The sequence below is a fragment of the Piliocolobus tephrosceles genome, chromosome 4 (genome assembly GCF_002776525.5).
Source record: "Piliocolobus tephrosceles isolate RC106 chromosome 4, ASM277652v3, whole genome shotgun sequence".
Taxonomy (NCBI): Eukaryota; Metazoa; Chordata; class Mammalia; order Primates; family Cercopithecidae; genus Piliocolobus; species Piliocolobus tephrosceles.
In genome coordinates, this window is record NC_045437.1 from 74,801,399 (window position 1) to 74,813,483 (window position 12,085).

At 32.4% G+C, this 12,085-nt stretch overlaps 1 protein-coding gene across 5 annotated transcripts in view; it reads right to left on the bottom strand.

Moving 5' to 3' along the window:
* AP3B1 (adaptor related protein complex 3 subunit beta 1) overlaps positions 1-12,085 on the bottom strand; it is a 314,641-nt gene that overhangs the window by 122,524 nt on the left and 180,032 nt on the right. For all 5 annotated transcript variants that reach the window (XM_023214919.1, XM_023214920.1, XM_023214922.2 and 2 more), the window contains exons 16-17: positions 5,124-5,310; positions 4,045-4,175 (exon numbers count right to left, since the gene is read on the bottom strand). In XM_023214919.1, coding sequence (XP_023070687.1) covers positions 4,045-4,175; positions 5,124-5,310 — 318 coding nt within the window. The remainder of the gene's footprint in view (positions 1-4,044; positions 4,176-5,123; positions 5,311-12,085) is intronic.

A 12,085-nucleotide genomic window follows, 5' to 3' on the forward strand; every position in this document is an offset into this window, starting at 1 on the left:
CCATATATGATTTGTTAAAGAGCAGGGAAATGTATACTTCCGAAAAGATTAAAATAGTTGAGACTCATTTATTTATTGTACCTTTTAAGTTTTTACTATGTGCAAGTCTTTGCTAGAGTACATATTTTGTTGTAAAGGAATCTAGAGCATGACAGAATTTCTTATTCAAGAATGTTTCTCAGCACTGAATGTACAATAGAATCACCTAAGAATAGTTTTTAAAATGTTAATACAAACAATAAAAATATTAATACTAAAAAAAGAATACCTGGGTTCGCCTCTTGAAATTCTAATTTGATTAGTCTGGTGCACCCGTCTGACCTAGTTGTGTTTTGTTTAAAAATCTCTGTATGATTATAATGTGCAGCTACATTTAAAAGCCACTAGTCTAAGGCCAGGTGATGTGGCTCATGCCTGTACTCTCAGCACTTTGGGAGCTGAGGCAGCAGGATGGCTTGAGCCCAGGAGTTTGAGGCTGCAGTGAGCTATGATTGTACCACTGCACTCCAGCCTGGGTGACAGAGCAAAACTATGTCTCAAAATAAATAAATAAATAAATAAATAAATAAATAAAAACAAATAAGAATAAAACCACTGATCTAGAGGGCTTAAGGTATGTTGCCTAAAAAGAGAAGCTTCAGTAATCTGGAAAATTACTAACTGGACAGTAACAGCTAATTAATGAGTAAAAAATACTTGAATATATTTGAATAAGATGCTTACATAAGATCAGCAGAATGGCTTTCTTTTATTTGTATTTAAAATGCTTCTGTCTACAAAGATAGTATTCTATAAACAAAGCTCTCCTATTTTTGGTAAACTCTGAAGTCTGTATTTTTCTTAAATCCAGACATATTTCTCTGAGGTCTGATAAAAAGTTTCTCGGATTAATTTAATAACACTAAATCAACAATTTCAGAAAACCAGGCTCCTATGCTCAAATGTGCATTTTTTCTTGACATGGCCATGAACTCTATGGAGTTTCAGGTTTTAAATGGCCAAAGGTGAACAATAAAAATATTTTAATTTTTATTGTGGTCCTTTATGACTAAAGGACCACATTATCATTCTAAGCAAAAGGAATAATAGAGAAAAGAAAAGAAGAGAACATAGATGCTAATTTGAAAGTTCCTATGAAGGATAAAATATTGACAGATTGTTTATAAAGCAAAATACCCTTCATATGCAGAAGGCGGTCTTTCTGTAAGTAGAAAAGAAAGGACTTTCTAGAACTAAGCAAATAAATTATTAACTAAGGATCTTTAAAACTTACTGGGATCATAATACAAATATATATTATATTCTATATCCTGGAAATGGTGGTGTGTAATTCAAAGTGACTTCTCCTGTCAATCTGACTAGGTTCCCTGTCGTTTTGATTAAAATATCAGATTATCCTAGGCCATTTTTCTTACTAAGTTATATTTCACAGTTACAAGACTTGACCCTGTAAGATCGCTTTACAGGAAAACTAGAATAACATAGTATATGATGTGCATGAAATACAGTGACATGACTTGGAAGGGAGATGAAGTAGAGTGAGAGACAAGAAAGATAATATGGACATTATTTTTGTATTGTAGCTGCATTTAAAAATAAAACTATCTATATTATTTTTATACTTAACTGTGTCCCTCATAGTACAATTTTAAGCCAATTGTCTCAGAGTCCAATAGATTGAAGCTGTTTTCTGCATGGCATCAACAGTGACAGTTTTATCAAACCATGTTCCATCAGTTATAATGATTCTCCGTAAGTTACCAATTATTAATTTCATAAATATAATCAGCAAAATGAAAAAAGAAATTAGTTTGTCTCTGTTGAATTGGATAGGTGAAATGAACATAATATGTTGTATTTAAGTACTGTCCCTATAAGGTAGTTAATGCTTAGAAAAGCACATGAAAATGGAAGAAGCCAGCCAACAAACCAATCTATCAGCCAATAAAGAATACTGCTGAGACCAAATTAAATTGCATAGCATTGCTATCAACTCTGAGAAGATAATGCTTTTTGGTGGGTGGGGGCAGCAAGGAGGCAGAGATAAGGCAGAAGTAGGGGAAGTATAAAAGGATGGTTCTGCTTGGGCTAAAACATCATGTACCCCATAATAAAAAAGAAAAAAAAAGAACCATAAAAACAACAAACAAACATAATAAGGAATTAGGAAAGAAAGTATGTCCGTAGGAAGAACCGTAACAACACTCTCTTTATATTCTAGTATCTGATCAAAAGTTGCACAAATAGGCTGGACACGGTGGCTCACACCTGTAATCCCAGCACTTTGGTAAGCTGAGGTGGGCAGACCATATGAGGTCAGGAGTTTGAGACCAGCCTGGCCAACATGGCGAAACCCCGTCTCTACTAAATATACAAAAATTAGCCAAGCATGGTGGCATGTGCCTGTAATCCCAGCTACTTGGGAAGCTAAGGCAGGAGAATCACTTGAACCCAGGAGGCTGACATTGCAGTGAGCCAAGATCAGGCCTCTGCACTCCAGCCTGGGTGACACAGCAAGACTCTGCCTCAAAAAAAAAAAATAAAATAAAATAAAAATTTTTAAAAATTGCATAAATAAGGCAATTCTTTTGAAGAGTACTTAAGAGCATGCAGATTTCAGTGAAAAATCAACAAACTTAGCTGCAAGGAGGGATAGACATGTAACTGCTTCTCATATTTTTACATATTTCTACTGTTAAAAATTTTTGGCCGTCTCTAAGTACAGATCATTTGTCACAACATAAAAATAATGGTGCTAAGTACTAAGGATAATACAGATTTGCAAACAAGCTCAGGGTTATATCATATTACATAATAAAATACAGTAACAGCATGGACAATGAACTCGGACCTGGGTTGGAATATGGTTCTATCACTTACTAGCCATGTGAACTTAGGCAATTCACTTAAGTTCTCTAAGACTTGGCTTCCTTGTCTGCAAAGTGGGAATAACAATAATCATCACTTCCGATCAGAATTAGGTTTAAACAAGATAGTTTTTGTAAAACATTATCACCGTACACAGTCGGGTTCCTAAATGGTGCTATTATTAATTCTGGCCATGCTTCAAAGCCAGGATAAGTTGGAGTGGTTAAGAGAAACATTATTTCTCAGAGAAATCAAATTACATGGCCATGATCATTATAGAAATTCTATTTATTAAAGTAATAAAGGTTTTCTTCCACTGTATACAGGAAAGTTAAGAGCAAGGAGGTTAACTCACTTTCCCATAGGAATTAGTAAAGAACTCCAGTTATCTGAATCCTAATTCAATGTATCTTTTCCACCACAAAAGTATCCAGAATATAATTCTTAACTGCTTTTTTGTTAACTCCACATTTTAAAGTATTAAATATATTTTGCATAATCGCTACATACAATTAGAAGGCCTCTCTCCTTATTTTTCTTGTTTGTATGAGAAAGAAACAGATAATATTAGAAAAGAATGTTAATTATTTTATCTCAATGGCCAGCACTTTTTTTAAAGATTGATAAAAAGAGTATTTATATAGCAATTTTTTTTTATGAGAAAGCACCATATTATTCACTTTGTGACCTTGTCAAAGGACATTTTTGGTACACAACGCTCCCTATTTATGTTCAGGCTTCACTTAAAAATGGTTCGTCAGAAAATCTAGAACACTTTGTGTGGTTTTTTCTGAAAGAGAACAGCAAAAATTATTCAGAAAGATATTGTCAGAAAGCTTACAAATATCTAAACAAAGTAGAAAAAACTTGATCTAATGAAACTAAATACCTTAGAAATTGAATCTACACAGCTACAAATGCAATAGCACAAATGTGGGTGGTACTGATGCAGAGAATCCAGTTCTCTATTGCCTTGAAGAAAAGGAACAGTACATGTACAGTGGCATAGGAATACTATAATATTTAGTTGCTATAAAGGCAAGGTATATCTAACATATTACCTTTAGAAATACTAGAACAATTTTCAACTCTCCAAAAAAGCTTTTATAGAAAACAGTAGTTATCCCAGAGTCTTCCACTGCTTTAACAAAACTAATTTCAGAAAGGTCAACTTACCAACTCTATTACTTCTACATTTCGAACTGATGGGTCGGGCGCCACCTCTGGCCAATTAGATAATTCCAGGTACCCAGTAGCTTTAATGTTGAGAGTATGAGATAAGGTGCCAAGCTGGAAATGATCTCTATCTATTAAAAATAGGGAAAAATATAAAATAAACAATATGAGCTGTATATAACAGAGAACAATCATAATCAGAGCTCAAGGTAATTGGCATATTACCTCAAATGTCAAGGAATAAATATAAACCAGGAAGCTCTTCATAGGTCAAAAAACTGATTTCAGTCCATAGATTACAATAATCTCCCCCATAATGGTCAATAAAAAAGCTAATCAGTCAGTGTGTTTAGAGGTGTTGCTCTGAAATGTAGCTTCTCTAAAAATTACTTTACTGTGAATATTAAGAATGACAGCACAGTTAAACAATCCATATACATGTCTTGGCACAAACACATCCAGAATTTTAATAGTTTTTCTACAAAACTGAATTGCTTTTTATCGCTTGACAACATTAAATAAGAAACAATATGAAAACCAAGGTACATAATTATTTGATTCCAACTGGAATGGCTACTTGTAAGGTGGCAAAATACTTAATTAGTCCTTTTAAAAAGCTGGAACACATAAGTCAACTTCCCTCTTTGAAAAACCAGTTTAAATATAAAGAGATATTTTTTATAAAACAATTCCTCCTAGCAAAACTGATACTAGCATACAAAGAATATTTACTTAATAACTATTAAAAGGAATATTTCTTATAAAACTATTTAAAAGATAAATGAAGTCATTGTTTATAAGAATAACATGGTTTTCATCTATTGCCCAGTTTAAATGTTAGAATAAAGTCAGAATACTTAAAATTATTTTGGTAAATAAGGTCTACAAAAATATAAACTTTAATATAAAACTTGCTTTTGAGAACAGATCAATGAGTAAAAAGCACATTGTTTTTATATATTTATATATGCGAATCATCTATATTTCTTAAGAGATAAATTTTAAGCACATTAGAAATGGCGACATCCTGCCATAATTTTTTAGATAACATATATTTTGTAGTTATATTCTGATAATACCTTTAAAAGGAGACTCAAGCAGTGGTGCAGGCTTTTGTGCTAGGAATATTTTTTTGGCATATTTACTTAAAGCTCCACTCTTTTCATTCGGAACAATAAGCTGCCTAATAAATCTTGTACGGTCTCTGATGTCGTAGTTTTGATCATACTTGCCGAGATTTAATATGTACTGGGTAAGCAATTTTGTCTGTTGGAAAAAAACAGATCAAAATGAGAATACAGTTATTTATGATTATTGATAACTCTGGATAAACATATTTAAAGAGGTAATAAAAACGAATGGTTATGTCAAACAAATGTTGTTCCGTAGGGAATATGCATTTCTAATGCTGCAAATGGAATTTTGAAGCCAAAGCACATGTCCTCTCCTGTACTGGGTAGGTGAATGCTGAGTATTGAGAAGCAGCCATGTGCTAGATTATTAAACTGCTGAAGTGGAAAGAAAGGCATCATTAAAAAAATAATCATATATGGCAAACCCGCTGAAGGGTCTACGTGAGAATAATGAATGTGGAAATACAACTAAAAACATGGCACTCAAAACTTAATCGGAAAAATATGCAGGACATCAAAACATCAGAGAGTATTAGGGGGCTGGCAAACTGCTTCTCCTGAGGTGTGTTTTATGAAGAGATACTGTCCCTGGCATAAGCAGTGTCTGCACTCTGACTGCACTCAGTTACTTTACTCTGAATTATGACCCATTAAAGCAGACACATGAATCACTGAACTGGATTACTGCAAATTATTTGCAGTGCATTTAGCTGTTACTTTTTCATAAAAGCAAGCTGCTGATGCCCTCTAAAAACTAGGATAAAAGACTTCTTCCATTTTTCCCCCATGCTGCTTATAGCCTCTAGTAATATTGGTCATTTATTTATTTATGTAAGGGAGCAACTTATTATAGTAGCTTTTACACCATAATAAGACTTCCTAAGTCAATTTTTGAATGCACTACATTAACATATATTGAAATAATTTTAATAATAATTAAACCAAAGTTGAAATGTTAACAAAATAGGTTTGTATTTTAAACTACAGTTGTTTTATTGAAAAAGCATAGTTTTAACGAGGCTACATGTGTACAATTCTAACTATAAGCCAAATAGAATTCATAATACATGGGAAAAATAAACTGAGAAACACTAAATCATTTACATTAGATTAGAAGATTTTAAGCACATTAGAAGCAGATAAAAAGTAAAATCAATCAAGTTAGGCAGACTAAAGACAATTCTAGAACAATAAGTCAAAGTACAGAAATGGTGTGGTAAACTCTTTTATGATAATTGCTTAAGATAATTGATTTGATAGAAAGCAACCTTATTTCAGTAGCAGGGTATTTAAAAGGGATTAACCTAGTTTTATTAAAGCAGAATTATAAAAAATACAAGTGAAAATGTTAATAGAGCTATTCTGAATTTGGGTACCAACAATTGCTATTCACTAATTGCTAGACCATGTTGGTTCAAGCACAGATAAGAAAATTTCTATGATTCATTTTTTAAAGACAATTAGCAAAATATTCACCAACTGAGGAATACAATTCAGAACCAGCTTAAAAGAAAATGTGGTACACTAAACTGTGTAATTAACTTGCTGGAAAAACCTGGGAAATCCACTTAATCATTAGTTTTCTCAAATGTGGAGCTAGAATTTACAACTTGGTTAACGCTAAAGTCCATGTGAGTGCTGAGATTTTAAATCTGCAACTAAAACAAATCAAAGAAAGAGTCTCTTAACTGCAATGTTTTTCTGAGCTAGCAGAATGATACATTTGGCTTATATTTCTTATCCCCAAAATTAATTTTTAGGAAATTAAACATTTTCAATATGCTAACAATTTTGAAAATTAGGTAGGGCATTTAAAGTAATGAAAATTATATAATTTAAAATTTTTTATTGACTGTAAAATGTATTATATTGTAAGCTTATAAGTTTAATTAAAATGTATTTTCAAAAATAACATTCTTTCCAAAAGACAAAAAAAATTTGTGTACAATGATGCACTAAAACCATAAGCAGAATAATTATTCACTACACATGTACATACATTAATCAGTTTCTTCAGTGTATGTATCTAGTAACAAGGCATTGGTATTTCTCTGGAGAATACATTTTTATATGGCCTAAGTTTTTTTTTTTTTTTAAATTGCAATCTTTTTCAAAATTAAATTCTGCAGTGAGTAATTATAAAATTGTTGACATTTTGAACTTACTCTTCTCTGTAGACCATATTTTTAATGGAGAAAATACCCTCTTTACAGTATTTCTGGACAACCATGTAATCTGAGGGAAAATTCTACTGAATGAAGAATAGTCCCAATCCTTATGTTAAAAACTGTAAATATTTCAAACCCAAATATTTAACTTTTCACCCATGCAGTCAATGAAAAGTTTTTAAAATACTGACAAAATTTCAAATAATTATTTTATTTATCCTTTTAAAAATATTTCATCAACTTAGATACTACAAAACCAACTGCCTTCTCAATTTTATTTCATTCTACACAATATAAATTTCTCTAATTAAAAAAAGGTGCTCCATCTAAAGAGTCTTCATGATAGGTGAGATAGTGCAAATGACAATCTCTTGATTAAATCTTGAGCTCTCACCATTTAACCTTATCATTTCTTCCCTTGCCTATACAGGGAAAACTTTCAAAGTCTTTCTGTTTGCAAGATTTGTTTCTAATAATTGCTATTTGCTAAAATTTTTCAAAAGGTAAAATTTGTTGGCATTTTCTAGTGACACTTTAAATAATCCAAACAATTTGTGAACCAAAACTTAACCAATATACAGAAAACACAATTATCAATAAAAAATGTTAAGCCAATATAATAAACTTAATTTACAAAGCAGTTCTTTACAAAATAATAGATCTAAAATTCTGTTGCTAATATGCATTAAAGACAGTGTGTATTGTTATGCTATAGAATGGTTCTTCAACATCAGTTTCATCACAAGAATTTTATAGTTCAGTCAAACTGTGTATACTATCAGTAAATTTGACAACTACGGTTTTATTTCAACTGGCTGAATAAGCAGAGTTTGTTTGCATGCACAACAACCAATTCCCAAAACATTTCTCTTCCATAGATTTCTTAATTTAATAAGAACATTGATTTTTACCATGACAACATCCTTTCATCAAAAACAATTTTATCTTCAATGTTGAGCTTTTTAATTTACAACAGCATTTGCAATATTTTTGACAGAATAAACCTCCAAAAGCTTTACTTTGTTCCCATCTGCAGCCCTGACCAAACAAATATACAAATGCATTGAATGAAAAAAGTCTATTTTTGGAATTAACTCATTTTCTATTTGGAAACCAGCAGTGCTGGGCCTTTTTTCTACTAATGGAGCCAATACATTAACAGCTATTGTTTCATTTTTCATATGTGCATAAGAAAACATAGAATAAAAGTAAAAAACTAATTTTCAAAAAGTTATTTGATCTAAATGAGGTCATGTTTCACACAGAATTATATAAACATCTTCTGCACCTATACGTATTAAATTATCTTAATGCATAATCTTAAAATAACTACTAGCTTTTTAAATGGATGTTGATCCTTTTGTAGCAGATTGTTGTGTCTTCTGGTTGTTGTGTGGTCAATGAGATCCCTAGCACTCTCGTGGTGGTTGGTAAATGTCGACAAATATTTTATGCATGTTAAGTACTAAGAGGAAATTTAGTACTTCATTCTTTGTTAAATGTACACTTCCATTTTTAAAAATGTATTGCTGATGATTTTATAACAAGTTAAAAAAAGAACTGCCAAATAATAAACTTTAGACCTACACTATACAATAAATGACAAAACTACTGTAGCAAGAGTACTTTCACCACTCCCTTTAATGAGCTAGGGCAGGACTATTCAGTCTTTACTCCTGCACATATTTCACCTATAACCAACCTCTAACTTTCCATGTCTTCCTTTAATTTCACCCACTGGCAGCCTAGAGCTTCATGCATCTCATAGACCATGGTAACACTTGCTGGTATATCAAGTTGCTGGCAAATGAAGCATTGTTAAATACTCATCTCCCCACTTGCAGCAAAGCCAAAGACAGCTTTTCCCACCTGCTTTGTCAGAGTATACTTCACTTATCAGCAGAAACCCTGCATGCTGTTCTAAAAGGAAGAAGTTAGTTATGTTACATCTAGAAAGGGTGGGAAAAAGATACAGTCTTTCAGATGTAAATGGCTCACGTATTAAAATGAAATCTCTGTTCACTGCACTTGTGTCTTAACATGCCACTAGACAAAATTATGGCAGAAACTAGAAGACTTCAAAGCAGAGGTCTACAAATTAACTGTGCTATTTTAATGCAAATATTAGTGATATTACTTCATTAAAAATTTGGGACAAATCCTAAACTAGATGGCATGGAGACAACAGGCATAAATTAGATCTGTCCAGGGAAACTGGTAGGAAGAAAATAGACAACATTTAAGTAAACAATCATGACATTTTAATATCACTAGAGGCTCAATCCAAAACCAGATGGGACATTAATTAAATAGCACTTTCAAATTTGTTGTATTCATAAATTACACAAGATAAGCAAAGACAATATAATGTACTATCAACAAAAATATTCAATATCATATATACAGTTATTTATTAAATTTTGTTTTCAGACTAATTTTCCTGCTTAGATTTAAGGAACCATTATTGGTACCAACTAATGGCTAATGCTATCCAGATACTAATTATATCAATTACATTTTCTTCAGATTGACTCTAAGTCAATGTGACACAGGAAAAATGAATTTGAAGGACTGTTACATAAAAATTAAGAAATTCATTATTACACGGTGAAACCCCGTCACTACTAAAAATAGAAAAAATTAGCCAGGCATGGTGGCCGGCGCCTGTAGTCCCAGCTACTCAGGAGGCTGAGGCAGGAGAATGGCGTGAACCTGGGAGGCGGAGCTTGCACTGAGCTGAGATTGCGCCACTGCACTCCAGCCTGAGTGACAGAGCGAGACTCAGTCTCAAAAAAAAAAAAAAAAAGAAAGAAATTCATTACTTAAAAGACTTCTCAAAATACTCTGACAATAAACTGGTAAATATTTATTCAAAAAATAACTTTCTTCTAATAGCTTGTAAGTAATACAAATAACTAAAAAGGTCTCTTAAAATGTAGTCCTAATATATATTTTACTGTTAATACTATAGTTCTAATATCTTTACTATTATATAAAAAGGACGCAGATGTCTGCATTCGGCATAGTAAAGATTTATATTGGTTCTAAACTGTTGTTATTTTTTAACGGGATGATACCAACAAATGTGTTTGGTAAATGAAGTAAACTCTACGTGGAATTCTTAACTTATACCAGAGGCAAACCTAAAGCAGTACCGTCGTTCCATCTAACCAAGTTTCTTTCTTTTTTTCTCTTTTTTTGAGACGGAGTTTAGCTCTGGTTGCCTAGGCTGAAGTGCCATGCTGCAATCTGGGCTTACTGCAACCTCTGCCTACCGGGTTCAAGTAATTCTTCTGCCTCAGCTTCCCAGGTAGCTAGGATTACAGGCATGTGCCACCACGTTTTGGCTAATTTTTTTTGTATTTTTAGTAGAGATGGGGTTTCACCACATTGGTCAGGCTGGTCTCAAACTCCTAACCTCAGATGATCTGCCCATCTCGGCCTCCCAAAGTGCTGGGATTACAGGCCCGGCCCTAACAAGTTTCTTAATTTCATGACTAAACAGGATTCTTTATGTGAATTGGGATGGAATTTCTGAATTTAATAGTATCCACTTTTTTGTCAACTTGAAAAGTTTTCTGTAAGGTCTTCCTTGCTATGTTATATTTACTTGAGTTTTTCAATGCCAAGAAAACATATCAAAGAAAGGGTAGAGATGTCACTGCGGAGTGTGCAAGTCTCCTTTCGCTAAATCACATTAAAGAGGCTTTGGGGGAAGGAGATTTCTCCAAAGACCTGAATCACAGGGCAAAAGAGAATCTGCTTTTAACTTTAGGAGGAATCCCTAAAACATTAGTGTGATTTACAAAATCTCTCACTAATAATAAAAAAGAACTCAAGAAAGCACTTTCTTTTTTAATAGCAGAAAAGTAGAAACTTAATTGTCTGACAGAGATAGTAATTAAATTGTATCTACATATATCCATATTCCAAAAACATATTAAGCAAAAAAAGTTGTAAATGTACACATAAAGTAGAATATCTACTTATGTAAAATTTGAAAACCCACAAAAACAATTATACATTCCTTATGGATACATATTCATATAATAAAAATATAAAACATGGATGATTGAATGAAACATACCAACAAGGTGGCAGTGGTTACCAACGGGAAGAAAGGAAGGTATGAACAGAAGCTTGAGGTTCTAGTTCTATACACCTTACAATCAATCAATCAATCAATCAAGGCAAATGTGAATATCAACTTAATCCTAGTGGTAGATATACACATACGTATTTATGCCATTAGGTACTTTTCCATAGGTTTGCAGTATTTCCTAACCAAAAATAAAAATGAACTAAGAAAAACATTAACTTATGGCACTTACCACTGCATTTCAAAGATGACACACTATTAGACAGAGTTTAAAAACAAAAGCATCTTTTATTCATTAACTTTTAAATTGTTATTAATCAGTTTAATTAAATCCTACCTTTCTTCCTCAAACTTCGGTAGACTATTTCAATGAAGTCACGCTAAATCTTTATACTGCCTTAACAGCTCTAGATTTCAGCAACTTCAACTGGTTTCAGTCTTTCAACTTTTTCCCCACATAAAAGTGAAATTACTCACATAATTTCCCCACATAAAAGTGAAATTACTCCTCTGTGAGGAGTAATTTGAGTGTTTTCTACTCTTTATATTTATTTATATTTATTTCTAACCATTTTTTTCTTCACAAACTAAAAAAAAGAAAAAAGAGGGGCGGGGGGATTCCAGCATCTTACTTAGAAAAT